We start from the raw sequence: 27,740 nt of genomic DNA on the forward strand, positions 1-27,740 counted from the left end.
CGCACCACAAGGGGGAAACTCTCGGTCCACAATGTCCCTGCGCATCTCTTCCTGTACTTACGGCCCAATCCTCCAGTCTGTTCTGTACGTGGCAGCGGATCCAAACGCTTTCCCGCTGCACTATTCATAACCCCGGGGGTGCCAAGTGGATTTTCGTCCACACAAGGAAGCGTGACAGTCTTCTTTTAAAGACACCAGAGGTGTACAGAAGGTAAGCCGACACTATTAGCTTATTTGCTGCCATACAAGTTTCTCTTTACATCATTTGAATCGCTGAGCGTGTTCTGCCTCCAGAACATGCTGTGATGGTTGTTGTACAACAAGCGATGTTTCGGATTATTTCTGAACATTTCAGACCAAAAACGTTATGTAGTTCAAGTTAAACGAATACTTAATATGTAGTGATGTATGTGTTTACTTCGGAGGTGTGTTTTGCGTCATTATATGAACCAGTGAGACTGTTGCGTTACATTATATCTCAGCGGACTGGAGGAAACTTTCAAAACTTTGCGCGAACTTTCTGATAGTTCTGATAGTCCCCCTCTTTTCTCGTAGAGGGGGGACCGTTTCACACCGTCTCTTACACACACGCTTTAATGTGAAACATTAGCACATGTTTTATTTAGTGCATAAGATGCGAGTACAAGCAGACAAACTGGAGGCTTACAGAGCGACAAGAGTTGTAAGATTTTTCTAGAAGCGACTGACCAGGACTGACGTCACCGGTCTGCTCGGACCCAGGTGAAGAGATGATGAAGAAGAAGATCCAATATACTCCAGCAAACTTTAAATGTGTAATTAAGTAAACACTCAGGTTATTCTTACATGCCAGATGAATTCTCCTGAGAAATGATAGCAGAACCTTTTTCAACAGGGCCAGAACATTTCGTAATGTTCTGGAGGAGGAGGAGGTCGAACTGATGAGCCTGGTGTGGCTCATCAAAACCAAAACATTATTGGAGGTATTTTTAACAACCCACTGTTGTTAGTTTGACTTTTCAGGAACCGGTTTATGGAAATACCACAAAAATCTGATATGTTTGAACATGTTTCATTAACCACAAAAATTGAAATTTATGTAATTTTTACTGATGCAGCAGGTCAACATGCCGAGCGAATGTGCAGAGTGAATTATTGATAAAATCAGAGCTCACATTCATTCAGTGTCATCCTTAAGATGTGCTGAATGCAGTTTGTATTCTAAACTGCATTATTGGGAATTAAACATTCTTACACCTTGATGATATTTTTTTTTTATTTCCCAGGTTGGGAAATGAAATGCAATTCGGGTCTCGAGAAATTACAAAAGGTTATTCCTGTTCACTCAGTGCTATGACTTTGCAGACTGATTGAAAGTTGAATGAAGGGAAGACGACTAAAAAAAGACATGTTGGATATAAGAACCTGAATAGCTTGTAGATCAGTTTTTGTATAAGTCAAATAAGGTACCAGGTAGCATTAAGAGGTAAGATACTGACAGTTAGGCATGGATGAGGACGCCATGTTTTCTATGAAAACCCCCACACAGTTTTCATATCTTCCGCCGAAAGCTTCTGTTTCTTTAAAACAGTTATTCAGAAAATGTCATTGGCACAGTCAGCTGATTAGTCAAATGTTTTACAGGATGACTGAAGAAAAAATAGAGTTAAAAATGTTATACAATTGGATTTTCCCTTTCTATTAAACATGTTTCAAGTTTATTGAGTTTTTAATATCTGAACAAAATAATCCAGCAAACCAGTAAAATGTCAAAGTTCTAACAGTTTTTGCTCAGATAGTCCCCCAGTCGTAGATCAAACTGTCTCTGTCTGAACAAAGTGTTGTAGAGAATAAAAAGCTTGATAAAAAGCCCAGGCTTTGTTCACTTTGAGTGCACGGCTTAATGCCATCAGAGCCCAGTTTCAGTATAAAGGTCTGTGTGTTCAGGTAAGTGATGGTGTCCCTTCTCCTCCAGCCAATTACAATGATTTTAATTGACTGTGGCAACCATTAGAAGACACACATTATATAGAGGCAACAAAAGGAAAGATGGCATCAATCTGTCAGCAGGGATTAGGCTGAAAGGCCGATGACATGCACAGTCATAGAGGGATGACGTTAGAAATACAGCCTACAGTGGGAATGAAATGCTCCTGCTAACCTTAAAAATATTCAAGCACAGCATCAAATGTTTTTCTGCTTGATTTATATTTACTGCTGCATCTTGTTATCAGTGTTGCCATGACACAGGAAAGTGTTTGGAACAACATGGCTGTGCTCATGTCCAGTTTGGTGCCTAAACATAAAATTAAACAAGGTTTGAGTCTCTGATTTAACATTTTGACTTTAAGAACATTCTGTAAACTGAAATGAGGTTAACAGATCTGAAACACTGATCTGAATGCCATTTGCATCAAAGTACAGCCAATGATGTAATCCACTTTTTTTTCTTGCCTTACTGCGTCCGTTGGTCAGGAAATGCTCACTTCCTTTCTGGACAAGTGCAGTGTTTCTGGAAGGTTCATTGCAAGATGACCTTATAACTGAGTAGATATTCATGCAAAAGTTTAGTGGAGGTGAAAATCACAGCAGTTGTTTGTTTTCTCTGGACATTCGTGTATGTTTGCCTGATTTTTGACTGAGTTTTTGTTTGTTTTATTTTGTTATTTATAATGTATTTTGATTAGGTTTTAATGATCAGTTGACACCTTCCCTGATTTGTTCCCTTCATTTTGTGCATTTTCCATACACTCATTTTTTCATACTCAATATAGTTTTCTAGTTCTTTCTAAACCTGAAGCTGAAAAGCTGTAAGTAGGAATAATTTGATGTCCAATGGTGGCAGAAAAAACCCACCATTGGACATCGAATCAAGTAAAATACCATTGAAAAATATGATTTTGGCGTCAAAAAAAGGGAACAAATCAGACATAGTTTCGTACAGTTATTTCCCTTTGCAGTCTGGCATAACATAACATAGACAGAATTACACACTTTGGAAGTCTGAAGAATAAATCAAGATCGTTAAAACTAATCTAAATTCAGTAGGATTGTTTCTTTTATTATAATCATGGTGAAAATGAAATGATAAGAAAGGTTTAAATCTGAAACTGTCATCATGTTTACAGTATCAACATGTCTGCTGTCCTGCAGTACATGCATTCATTTTACACAGGATTCTAAGCATGTGTGTGTGTGTGTGTGTGCGTGTGTGTGTGTGTGTGTGTGTGTGTGTGTGTGTGTGCAGGAGGTGGAGGTGTGATTTCCATCAGTCAGGAGAGAAGCTGCTCTTTATCGCTCTGTGTTTACACACAGTGATGGGAAGTAGCATCATTTCTCCCTTGGAGGATGAATTCTTGTCTTCAATTTCAACTATTGAATTATTGAGTGTAATGTAAATTCCTAAAATTGCAGGAAGGTGAAGGAAGTGTTTGCTTGGTGTCCTCTTATCTCAGACATTAGATCTGTTGAATGTTCTCAGAACTGGGAGGCAGTGCATTCGGGGTTTATATTCCAGCTGTTACAGAGACAGGTCATGTTCTTCTTTCTGTGTTTGCTGCAGATGTTAAAACGTTTACTGTTGGAATAAATATTTGTTCTTCAGGATCCTTGAACCCTGCTGCCGCCTCAGATTCTGTCTACTCGGCCCTTATGTCAGCCAGTTCACCCATGTCGTCCTGAAAAAGCAGGAATCCAGCAGGTTGTTCAGGGAAATCACTGTTTTTATACTCAGACCTTTTCTCGGTTTATTCTTTAAGGAACACATGTGAAACATTAACCTCCACTCAGACTTACGAGATGGAAAAACATTTTCTTAGTGTGTGACTCATTGTTAAAAATAGAGGCCAAGTACAGCTGGTTGAAAACGGCCAACTGTGTCTGTTTATCATATCTACCTCACTACTTATTGCTATTCCTGAGAATTTGCAGAAATGTTGGAGTTGGAACCCAGAAATATCTGGAACGCCACTTTCCTTCAGGAATGTGACCATGGGTGTTGCTGCGTGCAGCAACAGGCGAGACTATGTTTGAGCTGAGTAATCATTCTGGGTGTAAATTACTGACGGGAGGGGGGTTTGGTCGCTTCTTTTCCATTTTAGGACTGTGGCAATAATGATGTGGGCCAGCACTATTTAGATGAACCAGTCAAGTTTTTAAATGCATTTAACAGAGATGGAGAATCTGTTTTAGCTCTAATTGCATACATTTCATAAAATCATCTAAGCTGTTATAAAGCACATCAGTCACTTATGTGTAAACTGCAGCAATATTTGTAGAATATGACACATTTATGATTTGCGTTAGCTGTAAGCTATAATAAAAACAACATTGTGTAATGAATTAATCTCTGAATTAGTGAAATTCTGTTGGTGAAACTGATCTGTTTGCACTCAGGTTTTATTTTTGTGTTGTTGCAAAATGCACAAAGCAAATAAAGTTTTAGAAGTCAAACAAGTTAAATCCATTGGATTTAGAAACTTGATTTAAAGCACATGTGCAGCTCTTCATGCTGGAGAAGATGGGGTCTTTTAAAAGAGAGTAAAATTGGTCTAGATATTAGAGTTTTAGTCCTTCATTGGCACCAACAGGCTCTGGCACATTCTATTGTAATAACTATAATTGTAGAGACATTTAAAGTTAAAAAGGCAGTAATAAACTCTTTCTTTGCACCGGCATAAATAGAGTTTATGTTAGCCTTTATTTAAGTCTATCAGAGAACTTTTTTGATCTACTTCCAGTGTTCACTATCGTTCCTTAGTGTGGCTTTCAGGAAAATGCTTATTTTTGTCACCCTGTGAAAAGGAATGAAAAGTTGTTTCCTTTTACAAAATAACTGATAGTATCCTTGGCAGACCTCTACAAGTGTGTACCCTGCAATTTCATTCAGGAAGCATCTTATATGTGCTGTCTTTTTAAAAATGTGTTCCTCAAATCACTGTTTTTTTCTTTATGGATTAACTTGCAACATTCTGGCTGCAAAATTTAGTCTCTTCATGTTTTCTTAGCAGATTAATTGTTTGTAAAATAGCTTCTGTTCATGTTAAAAGAAAGGATGAACATTATTCCACTTCTTGTTGTTTTCTGTTTTTCTTGATTATAGAGTTGTGCAGACAGAAGTATGCGTGGCGGTGTTTGGCAGTAACAGTGTGTACGTGTTTGTATGGTTGTTACAGTCTTTGCTGAGATCCATGGTGAGGCGAAAACAAAGACACTTGAAGTGACTTTCACAAGGAAAACTTCTCTGTCTTCTGCTCCGTGAACAAAGAGTTCACACAGATCATTTTCCTTTTGGCCCAGAAAACAGTTTAAGCTTCTAAAAACATTTAAAACACAGAAAGGATTTTTTTTTTTTGCAGCTTTTTGTCCTGAAACTCAGCTTTTTGTCCTGAAACTCAACTTTTTACTTGGTTTAAGCCTCCCTCCTCTTATCAGTTTTCATCTATATTTCAGATATGGAACTTGGAATGAGGTTGGACCTTTTTTATGGCCTGTTCTAGTTTATTGCAAAATTTGGATTTTATCATGAACATTATCAGCAGCCATCTGGCGGCCATATTAAGAAAGAAATAACAAAAAAACTTCCACAGACCTTTCTGTTCATGATCCAGGTGAAAAATGAAATGAGAAAATGTACTAACACGTTTCATGTTCAACTCTCCTGCAGATTAAACAAGTTTTTATTTGGAAATATTTTTAAGAGTTACTTTGTTTCTGGTTATAATTTAATGCAGAACTGGACATACAAACTGTGTTAAACACAGCAGTGTTGATACAGAAACACAATATGCTTAACTTGTATTTTAAAAACTTAATTGTAACATTTTAAAAATGTTAAAATCTCCCTGTGTAATTTTGAACTATAACGTCTTATTTTTTTCAGTCTTCTCAATATAATATAATCTGTTTCTGTTGCTAAAGGTTACTGAACTGGACAAAATGAGGAACCGTGTGTTTTGTATCTCCTGGGTTTTGCTGTGCTGCTGCTGGTCTACACATGGGGAGATCTTTACCTCCATTGGTAGGTTAAAAAGGAACTTATTTCTTTGTTTTAAAATGCTGTTTATTTATTTTTTCCTTGGTTTGCTTGCAAATACCTTATCAAACTCTTTATGGTGTATCATTTCTGAGTTACATCATGCAAACAGGCATTTTGTTTCTGCTTACTGCTATTTGCAATCTTTGGCTTGGTAACTTTTAGGCTCAGGTTATTCATGCATATCTGAATATTTAAACATTTATTTCTATTTATTATGTCTTAAATGCTGTCTTAATATTCACCGGTCATCAACGCCTACAGCTTCAAGTCGGTCAGTTATCTGTGGATAAACCTTAGATATAAACATAAATCAGATGCATTCATGTGAAATGTCTGTGCATGATTACTGTCTTTATGAATGTTTCTGTAGAACTAAACAAATATTAAAGCCATTCTTAAAGATTGAATATTATGCCTACTACAAAACGCTTTAATCAATAAAATGGTGATATCTGCTTCATTAGAGAACAGGCTTCTTGGTTCACACGTCCCTGCTCTTATGTGAGATTACCTTGATCTGCACTGTTTGTTTATAATGGAGTCATGTAAAAAAAATCTTGTACATTGTGCATTACATTTGCACTATCCTGATTGATTTCTTGTTCTGCCTTTATAAATGAAATGCACTCTGTATTCCTCAACGCTTTATGGATTAGTTTTCGGTTGTGGTTTGGTCACTGCTCCACAGTATGGAACTGAGGATTTATTTTATTCCAGTCAGATGTACATGGAGATATGCATGCTAAAAGATAAAGTAAAGCTTTAATAAAAACAGAGTAATGATGGCACCTTTATCTGACTTTACAAATCAAGATTATGTATACATTTTTGTCTCTGCAGGACAAATGACTGATCTAATCCACACAGAAAAGGAGCTGGTCCAGTCTCTGAGGGAATACATCAAAGCAGAGGAGTCTAAACTGGCTGCTGTCAAAAGGTACTTTATAAACCCTGTGACTTTAAATGGTCACTATTTTGAAATGATGTACAGTTTTGTTTAAGTTCACAACCCTTAAACTTCACCACATTGTTTATGATCCATGTTAGGGCTGTTGTAAACGATTATTTTAGTAATCGAGTAATCTATAGATTTTTCTTACGATTGATCGAGTAATCGGATAAAAACAATTATGAAATAAATTATTGGTAAATCTTCCATAACACCAGTGTTACTATCGGATATCAACATCAGTCTATTTTTTCCACATTTGAGCTTCCCTACCAGTTACGTTTTTGTAGACCGGGGGAGCAATACGGGATATTTACGGCTCCTCCGTTCAGAAACTCATCTACCAGCCATGTTCCGCCTCCCGTTTGTTCAGACCGGGATGATATAAGTTTATTGTGCGGTTCGTCCGTAAAGCTGCTCTTACCCTGTAAGCATCAACCCTCAGCCGCCCGCCGTGTTCAGTCTCTCCGCTCACCTGTAGAAATCCTCCTCAGCTTCTTCCCGCCGTTCAACCAGCAGCTCCGGAGCAGAAAGGCTGCCGGACTCCCGGCATCGCGCCGGTCATTTTAAGGATGTTTATTGGTCCCACAAAAACGATGAAAACCCGGAATTATCACCAATCAGTAAAATCCCCGCGGGCCGAACTTGAAGATTGGACGTTATGCCGCTAACACGTAGCTTCCGTCAACAACTCAGAGGCGGAAGTCAGAGCTCCGCGCAACGCAAATAATGTTCCGGCTGAAACACGGTGCGCTAAATGATAAAACATAAATTAACGAAGCTTCGAGGCAGGTCAATTTTCCTCGAAGAATTTTAATAATCGAGGTACTCGAATCACTCGAGGAATCGTTTCAGCCCTAGATCCAACCACAGACATCAATTTACTGTAATAAAGCTTTTCCTGGGTAGACCAACATAGAGCTTAATTGTAAAGAAAAACATAAAATGAAACATAAAACCATTTGTATTTGCATCCTCTTTACTTTGATACCAATTAAAGGAATTTAGCCCAACCAGCTACCTTTACAAAACCTCCAAGGTTTTAAATAACTTAATCTAATCTAACTGCTGTCCTGTGAAGGTTTCAGTCTATGGCGGCATATTTGTGTCGTTTTTACATTAAAGATTAAAGATGATATGGCAGCAAGACGCCACTTCTCTGAGTGAGTTGCACTTCATGTTTAAAGTGCAGATTTGTAACTTTTTAAAATTGTTTTAACAGATGAAGTAAAAACAGTTACTCTAAATTAATTAAACAATTTTTTTCTCACTAATATTGTCATGTTGATTCTGTGAACACTGGGGGCATTCCCAACAGCATGAGGCCTCCTCTGTTATTGATGGAAATATTCCATATTCACCCAATAGGAAAGAGCATTTTCTTGCTAAGTTATGAAGGAAAGTTGTGTAAGTAACAGAGAGTAACAAAGCAAAATGAACCTGATGTCGGGAGACAGCATTCATACTCAACACGTTTGTGACATTCAGTGTGTAATTTGGGTGTAGCTCACTGCTTTTTGTTTTGGATGTTAGAAATGATGCACAGACTGAATTACAGCAGGTGTAGTTCATATTCTGGCTCCATTTTGAGCTGGAATGTGAAGAGGGAGACGGTGAGGAATTTGACGACGAAATGGCGGATCAATCATTTATTTTAGAAAGTAAGAAATAGAAGCATGAAGAGGAAGATGAGGCTCTTGTACGGGTGCAGGTGGCTGTCGGGTCCAGATCACCACTGGGTCAGGCAGCGGCGCCGCTGTGCAGCCTGGAACATGCTAACAGTGTGGCAGTAACAAAAACAAACAGTTTCCAGCTACGGTGAACACCTGGGATCCTGGGATGAGTCCAGGTATTCATTCTAAAAGCCAGGAAAAAGGCATTAAAGACAAGTTATTAGGGAAGAGACACATAGAAGTGGAAGAAATGTACATATGTTTTTGTCCCTTAATTTTCTTAGAAATAAACTTATACAATTGTGTTGTTTGCTATATTTGTAGACATGTTTTAGACAGTTTACAGAATGCATTGCCATTTTAAACTATGGAAGTGATTTGTGCCCATACTCACATGTCTGTGAGTTTTACAGTGAGAAAATAAAAGTTTTTTCCAACTTGGATTTTATGTTTTTATGTGACTTGGCATCAAATACACAAGCACTATATCTCTAGATTATCAAAAATAACTTTTCATTCATAGTTATGGTTGTGATGAAAAAGCGTTTTTACCGGGCAGTATAAAGGTAAAATTAAAATGAGTCAGAAACAATCATATATTATCTGGACCCACAGAGTTATTGAACAAACCTATGAACATAGGAGTCACAGTTGTGAAAGGTTTCTTGCCTTTGTGTTTGTTGAAGTAGAGAGTGTTTCTATTTCTGTTTACTAGCTGGGCTAGCAAACTCGATGCTCTCACAAGATTATCCACTTCGGACCCTGAGGGCTACCTGGCCCACCCAGTGAACGCCTACAAACTGATGAAGAGGCTCAACACTGAGTGGTCTGAACTGGAGAGCCTGGTGCTCCAGAATCCCTCCGATGGTAAGGAGCTGCCTCTGCTGATGTGACACAGTAACTAACTAACCAACAATTCTTCTTTAGATTATTAGACTTAATCATCTTTAATTTATTGGAGCCACATCTGAATCCAGTTTTTCTACTTTTTGACATAATTTCTTCCTTTTCATGTGCAAAGCAGCATTTGCTCCCTTTGATGTTGCCTGATAGAGAGAGATTGGAGCTGCAAACTGGAAAAATCCAGAAGGATGTAAGCAGAGCCATCCCAGCCTTGGCTGCAGACTGGAAATATCTGCTGTGCAGCTTTGTTCAAAAGTTCCTTTCCCCAATGAACAGTAGAAGTTGTCATGTTTTGACTGCAGCTGTTCCTCATCTGAGCATACTTTGGCCGTGTTCTCACATTGGGTGTGTGTGCGTGTTAGGACACAGGCCTTTATCTGTGTGAGACACTGAAACAGAGCTTAAAAAGGAATCTGTTGACGTGGCTGTGCAGCAAATAGGCTTAATGCAAATCCTGGAAATGTCACCACTTGGTACCAAATGTCTTTTAGTTCGGCATGTGATCTTTTAAGTTAAAACATCCATGTTTTGTCCTGAGCAAAACACATGCATGTATGTAAATTTTACTTACTAGTTGAAAAGCAAGTTAGGTAAAGGAAAAATAAACGCAACCAGATCTAGTTATAAATGGAGAGCTGCATTTTAATACATTAGAATTCAATTGGAATTGAAAGTACCGTATTTTCCGCTCTATAAGGCACCTAAAAACCTTCAATTTCCTCAAAAGCCGACAGTGTGCCTAATAATCCCGGGCGCCTTATATATGGACTAATATTGAGCCACAACAGGTCTAGCAACTACGGTAAGCAGCCGCCGACTTCATTTTCCCCCGTAGAAGAAGAAGCGTGCAGTGCATGCTGGGATAGTTGTCAGAATGTATTATTAGTATTAGTATTATCATACTTAATAAAGTATGATAATACATTTAAAGCCAGGGGGGCGGAGGAGCGGTGGAAGAGAGACAGAGACCGCGGCGGCAGCGTGTTGGTCGAACTGCAGCGTCTGTTCTGCCTTATATATGAAAAAAGTTTTAAAATAGGCCATTTATTGAAGGTGCGCCTTGTGGTGTGGAAAATACGGTAAGTCTAATATATATAGGTTTCTGCTGATTTTGAGAATGCCTTCCAACTATTAACAGTCCAGAATGTGATTTCTTAGAAAATGTAAATATTACCAGACCTCTAGCAACTTGCATTATGTTCTTCACTCTTCCTCCATATGAAAAGAGGACTTTTGGTCACTGAGCAACCTTCCAGGCCTTTTTCTCTCAGGTATAAGCCTTATGAGATTCTCACTGAGTAAAAACACAGTGTTTAGTCACATGACCACTTTGGTCCATGTCGTAGAAACATCTGTATGTGGTGACTGTACCGAGTCCAGCTGCAGTCCATGTGTTGAGGATCAGCCTCAAACATTTCAGTTGGTTTTGTTTCACAATCCCCAGCACTGAGGCTGTGGTTATTCCTGCTTTTTCCTTCCGCTCAACTTTCTGTTTATTTGCTTGGATACTGCTCTCTGTGAGCAGCTAGCTCCTTCAGCTTTGATGTTGTGTCCTCCCTGTGGTTCCCCATTCATGTATGAAAGTAACTTTTTATTGATCCGTCCTACTGTGATTTTGTTTTTTCAGTAGCTGTGGTCCATAACAAAAATACATGCTCTTAATATGTCAATAAATTTGTAATTCATCTGAGCAATTTTCCCTGTTGACTCAAACCTCTGGAATAAATGAACCTTGATGATTCTTAGTCATTCAGATTCACTTGGACAGTAATGAAACAGTCATTGTGGAGCATAGCTGGACTAAACCCTCTAAATACTTTAGGCTTCTGCTAATAGTTCCACAAATAAGTTGTAGATAATTTAGTTTGCTGTTAACCTCCTTTTATTATTCACCCACATGTGTGTTTCATCACAGCAGGTAGAACTGGACACAGATCTGTTCCACACTGTGTGTGTTAGAGGAATGTCTAAGAGGTGAAAATGATTTCAGTTGGGTTCAATCTTCTCAAGATTCATGTGTAGCTCTGGTTATGAACTCGCTGCTCCACAGCTGAGCTGAACGATATAAAAGCCAGCTGGGAAAGTTAATGCAGGAGTGGCATCACACTTCTCCCATTACATAGTGGCTTCATAAACCCTGAGCTGCAGGAGGCAAACAAGAAGTACTACTGCTTTTATGGGCTCATTTTAAGTTATTGTTTTCTTTTTTTTTCTTTTCACTAAGTTGTGATTTTTTACAATCTTGCTGTTTTCCCAGGTTTCATCGGCAACATCTCCGTACACAGGCAGTACTTTCCTGATGCAGAGGATGAGACCGGTGCTGCCAAGGCTCTGATGCGTCTTCAGGACACGTATCAACTGGATTCAGAAGCGTTCTCCAAAGGAAAACTGCCTGGTAATTAAATAGCTGAAAACGGTTGTGTAACAGTGTATTTATGTCTATAAAGGATGATTCTTTATTGGTGTTTTCACCGTCCATATTTCCTCAGTCTCTTATTAGTTACTGATGCTTTGAAGATGAGCTATAGCCGGATAATGCAGAACAGTTTGAGGTAGAAACAATTTTGCAAGGAGGACACAGAAACAAAAGCTGACCAACTAAAACAAATTATTTTTATTTAAAAACTTTTCTGTAGAGGATTATTGGGATATAAACACAGTAGATGCAGGCAATTTGACTGCAGAAAGAGGAGACCGGCCTTTGAATGCTCACTTGTTGCCATGGTTTTAATATTACCTAGAATATTGAGAGAGTACTACAACTGTTAGTCACAGCATGATAAAAAAAAGTTATGCTACCAAACTGACATTAGTGACCCATTAATGAGTCAAAGGCGTTACATGCAGGTGAGTGGATAAACAATAAGAAAATGTCTCAAAGCTTCAGGGGCCAGATATCACTCAGCAGCAGTTAAAACAGTTTTGTTGTTGGTAAGTTTATCAGGGAAGGTAGAGTCCCACCTTAATGAGACAAACATATCCATGGTGAAAAAGAGTTCTCCTAAAATGTAAGTTTTCAAAACAAGCAAAACAGAATTCATATTTAGTGCAGCCATTAGCTGAAATTAAAAGTGCAGCAGGTTGAACCAGAGGTAGTATGAAGTACAAAGACACAGAGCTAAAAATCAAACCTCTGACATCTGCAGATGCTCTAAAGCTGCATGTGGGAGTAGCGGCTGGTGGAGAGAGGTTATCTGTTCTGACAGCGAGTTGTAAATGATTTTATTAGGCTAATTGTAAATAGTTTAAATAGAATATAATCATGTTTTCTTGCCATCTTATCAGAGGGACTGATAATCCCTCTCTTTCTTATTCAACACAAATAAAACCACTTCAGAGACACCATGAAGTTAGAGAAGTCAGGAATGTAGATGAAAACAGGCCGGAATAAACTGTTATTCTAAGTATTGCTAAAAAATACCTTGACATGTTGACAGTTTTAATGAATTCTCCTCCAGGTGTTCACTCCAACGCTGTCCTGACCGTGGATGATTGCTTCGACATGGGAAAGACGGCCTACAACGACGCGGACTATTACCATGCCGTTCTGTGGTTTCAGCAGGCGCTGAAACAGCTGGATGACGGAGAGGAAGCTGTGGTCACCAAGGCAGAGATCCTGGACTACCTCAGTTACTCTGTTTACCAAATGGGTGACATACCTCGGGCCATCGAGCTCACGCGCCGCCTTGTGGCCGTCGGTAAGTCGTGAGAACAATAAACCGATTCAGCCACCCTGACGAAAAGATGGGGAGTTTTAATCCTTAAGTCACAAACCGCCCTGTGATCAGAGTGGGGGTTTAGCTTCATGCTAGTGCAGAAGGGTGTTGTCCAGGCTTTGTGGTTTTAAATTGTTATTTCTGCTGTGTAGGCTCTTTGGACAGCTGCAGGCCACTCACTTAGAGCTGTGGTGTCCTGGGTTACGCGTTGGGTGAAAAGAATTGACTAGAGTACTTTCAGCAGACGTACTTTCGGCCAGAAACTAGAGCAAAAATAACTCGATGAACATTTAATTTCCCAGGACAGCTCACACACAGAAAACTGTCAGTTTTTCCCCTCAGCTTTTGCTTTCAGTGCATTTCATTCCGATTAGCAGAAAGTAAAACATTGCAGTTTTATTGTTAATAAAAATTAGGCCAGATCTGGTGGTGAGGGACTCCAGTCTCTTTTCTTACCCTCATTATTGATGCATAATCAGTTAGATAATTATGTTAATTTCTGCATTATTGGGAGTTAACCATTCATCTCTAAACTGACTAATTGGTTCTTTCTGCCAAACATTTTATTAGGAGACCATATAAATCCATATACACATGAAAACAAACACTCCAACATATGGGACTGTGAATTAATAATGTTTTGTTTTTAAACATTTCATATGTAAAGGAAAGAAACCAAAAGTCATCAGAATGACAGCTGGACTCTACATGGACAGGCAAATATAAACAATAAATGGATGTTTACTTCCCCCTGCTGGCCATTGGAGCACTTTACAAAAACTTTTACCATGTTTTACTGTAGGCATACAGTGGGCCAGATACTCATGGTAAGCTTAATTATTTTATGCTTTAAGGTGAACATAAATGATGGGGACGTGAAAAGTTTAGTATGGAAAAGTTTGAAATATTTAGATGAATAATGTTTCACGTGCTGGAAGTAAATCCTTTTTTTTGTCGTTTCCTTTGCCCCATCATGAACCCTGAACACAGGAAACTGCTTCTGGTCTTAATGAAGCTGATGTTTCTGTAAAAATACTTATTTAAACTCTACCAAGAATTGTAATGGATTTACCTTGACATCATCTAGCCCCAGGTCATAACAGCAATAATTGTACATGAAATTAACTTTAACCTTTTTGAGAAGTTATTTGGTTATTCGGACATAAATGAACTTTCTGTTTAGGTCACTATTGTTCTATTTTGCTATATAATACCCAGCCTTATGTACAAGGGTCTTCCAGATTGCCGTTCCACCGTTTGCTCACCTTTTAATTTAATACAGAATTAATGTATTTTCCATAAATACCACTAGAGGGCAGACCAGTCCATCCATCCATCTATTTTCTTTACACCCTTGTCCCTTAATGGGGTCGGGAGGGTTGCTGGTGCCCATCTCCAGCTAACGTACCGGGCGAGAGGCGGGGTCACCCTGGACAGGTCGCCGGTCTGTCGCAGGGCAACACAGAGACACACAGGACAAACAACCATGCACACACACACTCACACCTAGGGGCAATTTAGACAGACCAATTAACCTGACAGTCATGTTTTTGGACTGTGTGAGGAAACCGGAGTACCCGGAGAAAACTCACGCATGCACAGGGAGAACATGCAAACTCCATGCAGAAAGACCCAGAACCTTCTTGCTGCAAGGCAACAGCTCTACCAGCTGCATCACTGTGCGGCAGACCAGTCCTTCAAGTCAAATCTGCAGATAAAAAAGTAGTAAAGTTTAATGAAGTATTCTTCAATATATTTTAAAGTTGACCAAAATGATTAAAGTAATCTAGTTGTTAGCCTGATTGTAAGATCTGACCATTTTTCTGCTTGCTTTATATTTTATAGTCCCTGAATGTATGAGAAGTTCTCATAATCTGTGCAGATTTTATTATTATTATTTCTCTCTTGATATGAACATCCGTTTTGTTAAATAGTAATCTGAAGAGAATTACATCTAAAGAGATTAAGTTTCATTTTTGATCATCTGCACCATACAGCGCTTAATGAAATAAACTCACTTCACAAAAAATATGAAAATAACCTTTGTCCCCTTTTTTTTAATTAAATCTTGCATTTCACAGTGTCAGATTCATGGCTTCGCTTTGTTTCAGAAGACATAATAGAAGTTGGGAAACCTAAATTAGTCAGATTGGCAGGTTTTCTGATTGCTTATTGAGATGCTAACAATGCATCCTTTCTCCACTGACAGACCCCAGCCATGAGAGGGCAGGAGGAAACCTGCGTTACTTTGAGCGGCTGCTGTCCAAACAGCTCAATGAGATGAACCAGGCCTATCAGCCGGCCTCTGAGGAGCCCATCCAGCTGGGGACTTACACCCGACCGAAAGACCATCTGCCAGAGAGGGAGTCCTACGAGGCTTTGTGCAGAGGAGAGGGGCTCCAGATGGTGAGATTTGGACTTTTCATGATGTCTTTATCAGAGAAAACAGGTGTCCAAGAATCACTGATAGGACAGAACAGTCCTCTCAGTGAACCTACTGGTTTAACAAAATAAGAGTGGAGCTCACCTATGTGTTCAGTCTATGCAATCCCAACAAACTTCATGCAATAGAAATGGAGAATAACTCATTCCTAACCGTTTAAAGAAAACATTATTCTAAGGATAAAATAACTGTCAACACATGGATGAGCTCCAGTTTTTTTGTTCATCATCCAGTGAGGTTGTGACATGACTTTACTATAGTTTCAGTGATTTTTTTTACACCTGTTTCAGGTTAACTGTGGTTAATTATGACTTTGAAGACATACGAGGTCTTGAAGTCTCTTATGTTTCTACTCACACCACATTAAGACAAGCACCAGTGTGCTCCAGTATTTCCTGTTTGCCATTTTCTTCAAATAAGTCCTGAACTGAAAGGTTTTTTTCAGTGTTTTGACTGACTGAAAAGGTTTGTGAACACTAAATAACTTCCTGATTTGTGCCAACTAATATTTTTCTCTGTTTTGTTGACAGAGAGGAGAACTGCAAAATTCTTTGATTTCTTATAATTAACTGTGGATTCAGTTATTTATATATTGAAAATATTAAACCTACTCCTATTTGCCAGATATCAGCATGTTGCCGTGTGAACAGACGTCTCATTTACCTGCTGTCTGGTGTAATCACATCCCCAATTCTCAGTCTTTGTGCCTCTTCTGAGTCATGGTGAAGTTTAAAATTAAGAGAGAATAAAGAAGTATGAGTATGTTTTTAAATATTCAGGTAAAATTAGCTGCACAGTATAGATGGGAATCCCAAATTAAAATGCTAAAAATTATTAGTAAAATTCACTTTCCAAACCTGCTAAAGTGATATCATACTAACTTACGCATTTTAAACGGTTTCATAATCACACGCATCAATTATGCAAGATTGTTTGCACGTTTTGTCTGAAAAATAAAGACAAATCATGACAAAATAAACGTTTTACTGGAATATTTTCAGTAAAGTGCAGAAAGGCAGTTAAATGATATTCCTCAGCATGTCATTACTAGTGATTTTATATGGTTAGACTTATTTTTTTGCATTTCTCTCAGACTGAAGCGAGGAGGAGTCGTTTGTTTTGTCGCCACCAAGATGGCCGTGGGAACCCTCGCCTCCTGCTGAAGCCGATGAAGGAAGAGGACGAGTGGGACAGCCCCCACATTGTTCGCTACCTGGAGATGCTGTCAGATGAAGAAATTGAAAAAATTAAAGAGCTGGCTAAACCCAGGGTGAGATGAACAATAATGAATTAAAACTACAGATCATTTGTCAGCGTTTCACCTTATAGTTGCCTGGAAAGGCGACTTGCAGATGTGGATCTTATCTGTTGAAGGAATTGTTTAAATCACTACAGCCTTTTCTGTAAACAGGAAATAGATAAATATAAATTATTTGGGAACTTTACTTTACAGATTATACCTCATTCAGATTAATAAAAAGCTCTGTTTTGTTCTTCAGGAGAACAAGTGTTTACATGCCTCAGATCAAAAGAAACATTTTAACTTTAACACTTTGCAGTTGAGGTCTAAATGGCCGTCCCAGTCTCTCTTCTCTGTGCGTCAGCGCTCGCTATGAAGCCATGCAGCATATTGGCCTCCCTCAACGGGCCACATTGACGGTACAAATCAGGAGTGCCCAGGTCCAGTTCTCCAGACTGCAACTTTTACATGCATCCATGCTAAAACACCCCAGACAAAAGGTTGACTTCCCTCATCAGCAGCAACTCAGTTCTGTAGAGGCTTATAATGAGTCAATGAATCAGGTGTGATGGAGAAAGAACGCATCTAAAGTTGCAGATGGTAGCTCTGGAAAACTAGACTTGGGCAGCCCTAGCATTAATGTATGAAAATACAATGTTAAAAATAGATTAAACACCTTATATTGTTAAATAACGCTTTGGAGCGTCTGGTTAGGAAGCGCATTCAAAACCTTTGGTTGAAATGGCGCGTTAAATTCAAGTCTCCATTACAGACTAGATAAAACTAAAGAGAATGCAACGTTGTGTTAATCCATTTGAGGAGCCGGTAATTTATCTTGAGGAAATAAATGACGACGCAGAAGTTAGTTAGACGTAACATGCGCAGTCCGCTGCTCAACCACTGCGGACGCCGCTGCGAAGAATTAAAAACCGCTGGAAGTAACTCATCCAGAAGATTTAACAAATGGAGCCTTCTTGGTGCACATTACCCAGGAGAGGGGAGTTCTGGAGGAGCTGCAGACGGAACATCTGTCCGTTTCGGAGAAGCGAAAACACGCAAAACAACAACAAAAAATCCTGGTAAAAGCGCAAACCGGACCGCGCACAGGGCAAAACACTCAGAGTTCAGTTGATCTGTTTGGACCAGACAGATCCAACTGACTGATGAATTAGCGCAGATTTTTCTGCAGAGGAGGAAATGCGTTCAGACCCCAGCGGGTGAAGTGATGCTAAGTGAAGTCGCTTAATTTATTTTATTAAAAGTTACTGAGGCCTCAGTCAGAAGTTTTTGTCACTACGGAGAGAAATGTGGGATCTGGATTCACGGTGAATATCAACTAAACCGCATAAAATGCGGCTAAATAGCCGATGTTAATATGGTTGTAATTTCACGGATAAAAATAGTACATGAACGATTTTTTTTTATGTTGTCGGTCAAGATAACGGATAACAAAAAAAAGTTCTAGCTGCCGCCCTGACACCAACTCACACACATCTTCATTTACAGTCTTGTAAATCGATGTTTCTTTTCTTGGACATTTTGATGTTAGCTTGTCGACGTCTCAGTTTTATTCGCTGGGAAAATCAATAAGCAGCTCAAGGTGACTCTGCTGCTCTCTAGTGGCGAGAAGCCGTAATGTTGGCTGGTAACAATCGGAATGCATTATGGGAGATGTAGTTTGTAGTCAATTCGTGCTGAAAACCTATTTTAAGTCAATCATGATCCTATAAAACGCTGGGGGGCCACATAAAATGACACGGCGGGCCACATGTGGCCCGCGGGCCTTGAGTTTGACACATGTGATCTATAGTGATGCACGAGTCCTTCACCTCAACCAAACAATGTCTTTGTGCCCCTGATCCAGAGCACAATCATCCTGCTTTAACAAAAGCATAGAGATGCACTTCTGAACGAAGTTTCTGAGTGTGGAAGATAGAAAAACAACATTAATTACCTATTTGTATTAATTACCTATTTGTATTTCTTTACATTGTCAAATCACACTGGCAATTATGTTACGTTACTTTTCCTAAAAGTAATTTAATTGTTTAAGAGTTGGGTGGATTCATTGTCATGTGAATGAGCTGAAAATCAACATGCAACCTAAAACCACTGTGGAAACAAATGAACTAGTAGATGAGTTCCTCTATTATAATGTTTATTTCGTGCTTTGTGTTGTTTTTTAAGCTTGCCAGAGCTACTGTTCGTGATCCCAAAACAGGAGTTCTGACCACAGCCAACTACAGAGTGTCCAAAAGGTCAGTAATAAAGATGTAGAATCAATGTGCTCCCTTATGCTGGTTTTACTCTCTAAAATGTCATGTCTGGTAGGCATTATGCTCTTACTCACTGTTACTGCATATCTGCTTGTGGCCACTATAAAATGCAACCTTTTATGTAGCAAACAAACAACTGTTTCATCGTGGTTCAGATTAACTTACTTCAATAGTAATTAATGTGATTTCATGCTCGTTTGTGTTCTAGTTTTTAATAAGACTGACACCAAAAAGTATTGATAATTTATGTGAGAGTCATGAATATTTATCACCAGCATGAACTGCTGAATGTTAATAGATGGTGATGGATAATTTGCAGAGGAAAACCAGATTCTTTGAGAAGCAGGTGAAACACAGAGCATTTTGAAAGAAGTGAAAAAAAAAAATGTATGTGGCAAAGAAACATCAGTTAAATATAGGAGTGTAATTAATTTAATGGCTGAATCAACATCTGGGGTTATTTATAAATCAAATAAATTGTGCTTGTTAAGCCATTTTGATGTAAATGTCTCGGTTTGGTTACACCAGATAATTTTCTGCCATCATAAAACCATGTAATGTGGTTTGTCAGGCTTGTGTTTTTTTCTGGTCCAGAACCAGAGATGGGTTCTGAACAGTGTTGCAAACCCTCCTACTCCATAGCTATGAAACATAAGCTGCTTCGCTTTGTCCAACAGCAAACAGAGTTAGAATACAGACACAGAATAACTAACTTTACCAATAACCTGTATTTAAAACTTTCAATCTGTTTTAATAAGCGGATTGTCATTTATTTAGACCAGAGTTATAAGAGTCTTTACCAGTTCTACTTAACAAGGTAAAGATTGATTCAGACATGCATTTATCCATATTATTTGTTTACAAAGGTTAACAGTTGAATAAGCTGTCCACTACGTTTAACTGAGCACTTAGTGTGTCTGCATGCATTTTGTGTTTCTGTATTCAGTGCATGGTTGGAGGCAGAGGAGGACCCTGTAATCGAAAGAGTTAATCAGAGAATAGAAGACATCACTGGACTCACCGTACAAACTGCAGAGTTACTCCAGGTAATTGACCTTTATTATCACTTATCACTTCTTATTTTCTGTTAATTAACTTTCTATAAATGGCTTGTCAGGTTGCAAACTATGGAGTTGGAGGACAATATGAGCCACATTTTGATTTCTCAAGGGTGAGTTTCATTTTTAGTGATATTTTGATGTTTGGTGGAATCTGAAAATTCCTCTAATAATTAATTTCAGATTTAGACTAATCTCCACTGTATTATATACTGCTAAAAAAATCAGATAAGATACATTTTTGGTTGTTATGTGATGAAATGTGGTTCAAAAGTAGTGAATACTTTTGCAAAACTCTAAAATGATCATTTAAAAGCATGCTAAACAGTTACTTTTAGTACATTTGAACTTATTAAATATGAAACCTCATTAGACATCTAAAAGATCTGATAGATTTTTAATTCAACTATGATAAATATAAAAAAATTTTCAGTCAACAACTGAAAATATTTGCATCATGGAAAACTTAAAATTCATTAGGATTTTAATTAATTTTTTTTCCCCATTATTTTAGTAAATAATGTGCAAGGTATGCTTCTATAAGAAAACTGTGTGATGAGGACAGTTTATCTGGTCGAAATTGAAACGTTTGAATATGAAATCTGACCTTTAATTTGAGTGCAGTGTGTGCCCTAAGCGGCAGGCTCCCAGTGTGAGACTTTCAGATAATAAGTTAAACGTATAAACATCTGTTGCAGCGCCCCTTTGACATCAGTCTCAAGGTCGATGGAAATAGACTTGCTACCTTCCTAAATTATGTAAGTAATGATGTGTCTTGTTTTTATCTTGAATTTTCTCTTAAATTTTATCGTTATAGAAAGAGGAACCTGATGCTTTCAAAAGGTTAGGCACTGGAAATCGATTGGCGACATTTTTAAACTACGTAAGTACAAGCATTCAGTCGCCGCTGATTGTTGACCGGCTGATTGTTGACGGTGTTAAAAGTGACTCCCGGTTTTTGCTGCATGTTCTTTTTAGTTGAACTAATAAGAAGCAGAACAGACTTGATGTTTTTCAAATGGCTCCAGACTAAACAGAACGTTCCCAACCAGTGACCGGAAAAGGAATAATTTTACAATCCCCAGGTTGCTCTCTGGATCATACCGTCTCATCACAGCTTTATTCCATTACGTTTTCTCTGCTCCTCATAACTAGGACTTCTTCCAGTGTTTTTCTTGCACAAGACATTTGTCATTATAGACAACAGCTTTTTTTCATTAGATCCTTATTCTACTACACCTATTGCATTCCAAATCACATTTAGTCAAATATCACTTGCATTTCATGTGCCCCGTTTTGTATTTGTGGGTCTTTATCCGTTTTCCATATCATTTCTTATTATTTTCTAACTGGTTGTGGTTTCCCTTGTGTCAGAAACTCCCAAATCAGTCCATGTTATTCTCACAGGAGGTGTTATTTGCGGGACACAGGAATAGAAACCTGCTTTTGACTGGAGTCAAAAAAAAAAGAAAGGTTAGGGGGTGTTTAAGGTTAAGAAAAGACAGAAATGAGAGGTCGTCCTCCATAAAACACCAAAATCCAACATATGATGAACAATATTATGGTATGTTTGTATTTACAGGATACAGTGGTCTGAAAAAGTGTTTGCCTTCTTCCTGATTTCCCTTTTTTTTGCATGTTTGTCACACTTGGTGTGTCAGAACATCAAACCATATGAATATTAGTGAAAAACAACGATGAGGCTTGACCATAAACTGTTGGAAAATCCTCCAATGTGAATGAATTACAACATTTCTGCACAAATGAGTTGGCCAAAATTCTTCCACAGCTGTAGAAGACTCATTGCAAATTATTGCCAGTTGTTGCTGCCAAGAGTTGCCCACCCAGTTGTAAGATTTGGGGAGGAATCACACTTTCACACAGGGTCATTTAGATTTGGATTTTCTTCTCCCTTAATAATAAACATCATCTTTTAAAAACTGTATTTCGGGATTGACTAGCATTTGAATTGGTTTAATGTTCTAAAACACTGAAGTATGAAAGACATGCTAAAAAATAAAATGAAATCGGTAAAGGTTGACCACTTTTTTCACCCCACTATACATCATAATAAATGAAGGCAGATGGGTTGGTCTTATGTCTTAAAATTCTGTCAGTGGACAGAAGGAAACTCTGAGTGAAAAAGAAAAACCGAAACATTACACCACGATCTCTGCACAAGATATCTGTTTTTTAAGAAAAGAATTGATAATTACTGAAAGCAAGAAATCCTTCAGAGAGACGGCATTAGTAAACCGTCTCTGTCCAACAAAACATACCGTAGCAGAGGAGCTCACTGATCGCTGTACCTGCTGATTGAAACAATGTCTGGATCACATTTATAGAATCTGATTTATGGTTTCAGACTGTTATGAAAAGATGAGATTTAGGTCACATAAGGGCAAAAGAAAAATCTGCTCTGGGTCACTTCAGGCTGCCTGAGTCCTTTTTGCCACTTCGTTCCTCTGAGAATGGCTTTTCTGTCGTTGCCTCTGTGAAAACAAAGTACAGATCTAAACTTCATACTTAGGATAAATTGAGTGACAGCAATAAGCGGGGAATCTTGTTGTAAACATACAAGGCTCTATGTACCTGTTACAACCAAAATCATATCATAAAGTAAAACACAAACAACCAATCAATCAATGACTGGCACAGAACTCTGCTGCTGTGCAGAGAGCCGCTGCAGACTGGAGTCAGGAGTTCCTCCACACAAAAAGTGGTTTGAATGAAAACAAATGCTGATTTTATTTAAAATCTACACTATAAATGATCTGATGACAGAAAAACTGTTTGGCACTCAGGGAGGTTTCACTTCCAGGCCCACTGTATTTCATTAAATATGTGTATCTTCCATTAAGTATAAAACTTTACAGCAAGATTATAACATGGAGTTGTTGGTCCGGAAGTATCATAACTTTATGTTGCACTCCAATGGCAGCAAGCCCAGACTGCAGATTTTTACATTGTATGTGAGTTAAATGTTTTGAAAACTGGTGTAGCAGTTTTCAAAATTTCCTTTCAGAACAGCTAATTTCTACTGTGCCAGGGGATTTGGAGCAATTTGAGTTGCTTTGTAAAGATTATCTCTCAATGAGAGAAATATGATCATATTTGTTTGTAAAAACTTCAGATAAAATTGTTCTGTGACTGATCTCAGGGACAAATATTTATAAGTTACAGTTCAGTCTGAGCAGGAATCCTTCCTGTCCTCATTTGACATAAATGTCAACTTCACTCTCGGTTGAAGTGAACACATTTTCTGATAGTAACACTGTTGTAACACAGCAAACAAACCCTTAGAAAACAGAAAACACCAGTTATTACAAACGTTCTATCTCAGCAAAAGCAGACGAGGTCTAAATCTTTTTCAACCTGAATTTTATCCATGTGACAATCTATTTAATTCTTCCATTGTCTTTAACTACGGATGTTTATCAGTCTGAGAGGACAAAAAAGTTACAAATACCCTAAATTAGGGGTATAAGCTTCACAGTGTTGTTATTGTGGTGGTAAAGTTTTCTACGTCCTCATTTGTAATTGTGTTGGTTCTCAGATGAGTGACGTCGAGGCCGGAGGAGCGACAGTCTTCCCTGACTTTGGAGCTGCAATCTGGCCAAGAAAGGTGATAAAACCTGAAATCTCTTTGTTGTTGTTGTTTTACTGAATGTTTTCTTTCTTTCCAAATTATTCTAATAATGAAACTTGTTCTAATCTCTACTATAAACAGAACATTTTACAATATTTGTTCCTTTCTTTGTTGAATAAAAACTGAACTTTACTGCATTATTTTATCACAAGGATCAATTTGAATGTATCTTCTTAACTTAACTTTGAATCTGTCATGACTTCACTTTGTTTTTGAGACTTATAAAACTGAACTGAATAAAGAAATAAATATAAAACTGAAACAAATGTATCTACAGGGAACAGCAGTGTTCTGGTATAATCTCTTCAGAAGTGGAGAAGGAGACTACAGGACCAGACATGCAGCCTGTCCAGTTCTTGTAGGGAGTAAATGGGGTAAGTCGGGGAGTTTAGATTTGTGAGAAAATTATAAATGACTAAATTGAACTTAATTTATATATAATAAAGTAAAAAGGGGAAATAATATTTTTAGTGGTCTCGCAGCAGATCACTGCCAATAAATAAAGGATTGCCTGATTAAAGTTTGGTTTTTGCTCTTAGACACTAAAACACAGCATGTTCAGATCTCTTCATGTAACAGCTGGTTTCCTGAGGACGTATTAAAATGTGTTTGACGCACATTAAGCTGACTCCACAACTGATTAGGACCGTTCAAAGATCTCTGCAACTCATTCAAATATGACTGGATCGTGACAAATTTGAGAAAAGCTCTTTAATTGTGAAAGGAGTCAGGGATGCTGCTACAGTGTTGGTTGTTTAAAATGGATTTTCACTGCTAATTTCCTGGAGATGCTCTATACTCTACAAGACATTCCCATAACGACCACACAGTATATTCCTGTCATAGCGAAACAACCCAGCTCCAGCTTGACGGGAACCTCGTAAATATATTGCACAACTCTGCACTGCAGTCCAGCACAAGGATTTTTATTTCACCTACATATTGGAAGTTTCTGCACATCCACCATCAGTTCCAGCTTTGCTGTGGAGGAAACATCATAGCTTGATTTTCTTATCAGTAGCATGTCAGATTGAAATCTTATGGAGAGTGTGTTTTATTTTCCATCATCACAGCCGTGACTTTAAAAAGGCTGGTTCTGCTCTGCAAACAAAGCTTCTTCATAAAATTAAGAAAATTAGACAACCCAGTTTAGTTTCTTAGTTTATGTTGTCTGAACCTCAGTCTATAACAATATGGCTCTGAAAATGATCATTTTGTTTTACTGTATATTACGTATATTGTTGAAATGACAGTGCAACAGAGTTACACTAGTTCTACATAACCTACACACCTGACTCCACTCCTGCGCCTCTGGTCATGTATTTTTAGATGTTAATGCTTACACACCAATTACTCTAATCCCAACCCTTGAAGAGAATTTACATTATCCAGTTTGACAGTTCACACTTACTGACTCAAAAAGCTGCTTTCAGTCCAACACATTTTACCTTCAGATTTTTATATTTTTCTCTGATGTACAATTTGGCCATGAGTAATTACTGCTGATATGTCTTAGAGGCTCGTCATTATAAGCCAGGTGCTGAAGTGGTTATCCATCCATCCATCCATCCATCCATCCATCCATTTTCTTACACCCTGGTCCCTCGGTTGGGTTGGGAGGGGCGCGGGTGCCTATATCCAGCTAGCGTACCGGGCGAGAGGCGGGGTCACCTGGACAGGTCGCCAGTCTGTCGCAGGGCAACACAGAGACACACAGGACACCCAACCATGCACACACACACTCACACCTAGGGACAATTTGGAGAGACCAATTAACCTGACAGTCATGTTTTTGGACTGTGGGAGGAAACCGGAGTACCTGGAGAAAACCCACCATGCACAGGGAGAACATGGAGACTCCATGCAGAAAGACCGGGGCCGGGAATCGAACCCAGAACCTTCTTGCTGCAAGGCAACAGCTCTACCCACTGCACCACTGTGCAGCCCGCTGAAGTGGTTATTTAAGCACAAATTTCTAAGACTATTTGGAAGTTGACAGTAAAGCTGTTGAGTCACCTGATGAACTTGAAAGAGAGTGAGATCAACAGAAATCTAAAATCAAGCTTTCTGTTACTCAGCAAAATGTGGTTTAATACTTGGTTGCAAAAAATTGTTGGCAAGAGGTCAGATATTTTTTTACGTTGGTCTCCAGGTGTGTTTTACGTTGGTCTCCAGGTGTGCGCACGTCAAAGCAGGGACTTTGCTTTCCTTCTTTTTACATATCATTTCTAAATCCTGGGTTTATGTAGAATTTAGCTTCGCAACTCAAAGTTTCCTCCCTCCACAGGTTTTCTGTGTGATTAAGTTCTGGAGGGAGAAGTTTAATTTGAAATTTTCTGAGTTGAGTTCAGAACCTTCTTAAAGGAACATTGTGTGAAATATGTATGTATCATGGACACATAACTGGTCTGAGCAAATCTGGATTCTTCCTGATTATTTCAAGTGCAAATCAATTTAGCTCTCTTTTTCTAAACAGGCCAAATTAATTCTAAACTTTTAATTTCTTTGTACTTCAAGTAAACCTACAAATTCAACGAGGTGTGACATTTCCTCATTGTGTAAAGGTTTCTATGATAAGAGGTGTTTTAATTTTTTCTGTACAAATCAGAACCATTCAGAGGATGACTGTTTTTCAATTTTCTCTTGATCACAGAAGATTTAAACCACTTTTACTTTTTGTGTGTGCGAATAGTGTCGAACAAGTGGATACATGAGCGCGGACAAGAGTTCAGGAGACCATGCGGCCTGACGGAAGTGGACTGAAGCTCGCTCCATGCCTGTGTTTACCCTCCTTAGTGCCTGTTTCAGGCTAAATGTTGCAACACAGACACATTGTGCAAAACCTTTCAACATGTCTGTATGACTAAAAGTGGTTTGCAGGGGAACCAACATCCACCTGCTCAGTGTCTCAGTCATTATTTTCACTACCCTGGTTCATCTGATCAGACGATTAAAAGACAACATTTCTGAATTTAACCCTAATGAATATCATGATCAACATTTTTATTTTCAGAAATTCACATCTCTTTTAGTTTTGCCTGCCACGTGTCTGAGGTGGCAGACAAGGTTTCCTTAAAGCACCATAAGTGCAATTTAAGCTCTTTGGTGAAAAATTTTCACTACTTGTTCAAGTTAAGTAGCATTAAAGCTACAGAGGAACCAAAGTCTTATTGATGTGATTTGTTTGTACGGTAGATGTGCTGCGTTTATGTTTTACTAAATATTCCCACACTGTCTGATGCATTATGGTGTAGTGTGAATAACAGCTGTTTGTTTATTCTCACTGTAATTTGGAACAGAATTATATTGGTTCTTCTTCAAAACTTGCAGCAAAACACTGTCTACAAATTATATGCATTTTATTTTTATTTATAGTTTGCTTAAATTATGACATTTTTGCATTTTCATTCCCCAAGTTGTCAATCAAAAGGTCAATAAACAATGTTTTATTAGATTTCCTTGCAATTGATGTTCTTTATTGATCACCAAGTGTAATCAATTCTTATTATTATTGTACAAATTACTCTGAAGAGGCCATTCCTGGTGGTGGTACCAGGATTCTTTAGATTCAGATCAAAATAGGTGGAAGATGGATGGATCCTGTCCACAAACTATGATCATAACTTGTTAAAAAAACATAAATAAGTTATGTAAATGGATATCTATCTTTTTCTATTTTATAATGTTCCTTTTCCATTGTCAGCAGAAGCAGCCCATCACTGGGCAGAGTTGAATCTTGAATCTTCACCTATTTGAAATTCATCTGGTGATAATAAATAAAGAGCTAAACTAAATCCCATTTCTGTTTATTACAGTA

General features: G+C 38.3%; 1 protein-coding gene and 1 long non-coding RNA gene across 5 annotated transcripts; one reads left to right on the plus strand and one right to left on the minus strand.

The window, feature by feature from the left end:
* Positions 1-27,377, plus strand: p4ha2 (procollagen-proline, 2-oxoglutarate 4-dioxygenase (proline 4-hydroxylase), alpha polypeptide 2). Of its 4 annotated transcripts, XM_081615474.1 has the most exons (17): positions 53-211; positions 5,081-5,171; positions 5,899-5,998; positions 6,857-6,953; positions 9,354-9,505; positions 11,799-11,936; positions 13,000-13,239; positions 15,467-15,663; positions 16,794-16,970; positions 19,128-19,198; positions 20,163-20,262; positions 20,334-20,387; positions 20,973-20,996; positions 21,092-21,157; positions 23,831-23,899; positions 24,201-24,297; positions 26,616-27,377. In XM_081615474.1, the coding sequence occupies exons 2-17, from the start codon at positions 5,169-5,171 to the stop codon at positions 26,684-26,686; spliced, it is 1,656 nt and encodes a 551-aa protein (XP_081471600.1). In that variant the 5' UTR covers positions 53-211; positions 5,081-5,168; the 3' UTR covers positions 26,687-27,377. The 4 variants fall into 4 exon arrangements, with proteins under 4 accessions (XP_081471602.1, XP_081471600.1, XP_081471601.1 ...); XM_081615476.1 differs by lacking the exon at positions 21,092-21,157 and having other exon boundaries at positions 1-211; positions 20,973-21,032; XM_081615475.1 differs by lacking the exon at positions 20,973-20,996 and having other exon boundaries at positions 54-211.
* On the minus strand, positions 22,608-22,947 carry LOC103475340 (uncharacterized). Its single transcript, XR_535321.3, has 2 exons — positions 22,867-22,947; positions 22,608-22,766 (listed from the first exon to the last, which is right to left on the minus strand). It is a non-coding gene; the product is annotated as an uncharacterized LOC103475340 (long non-coding RNA).
* Positions 27,378-27,740: the final 363 nt, after the last annotated feature.

The sequence above is a fragment of the Poecilia reticulata genome, chromosome 14, assembly GCF_904066995.2.
Source record: "Poecilia reticulata chromosome 14, P_reticulata-male-v2, whole genome shotgun sequence".
In the NCBI taxonomy this organism is placed as follows: domain Eukaryota; kingdom Metazoa; phylum Chordata; class Actinopteri; order Cyprinodontiformes; family Poeciliidae; genus Poecilia; species Poecilia reticulata.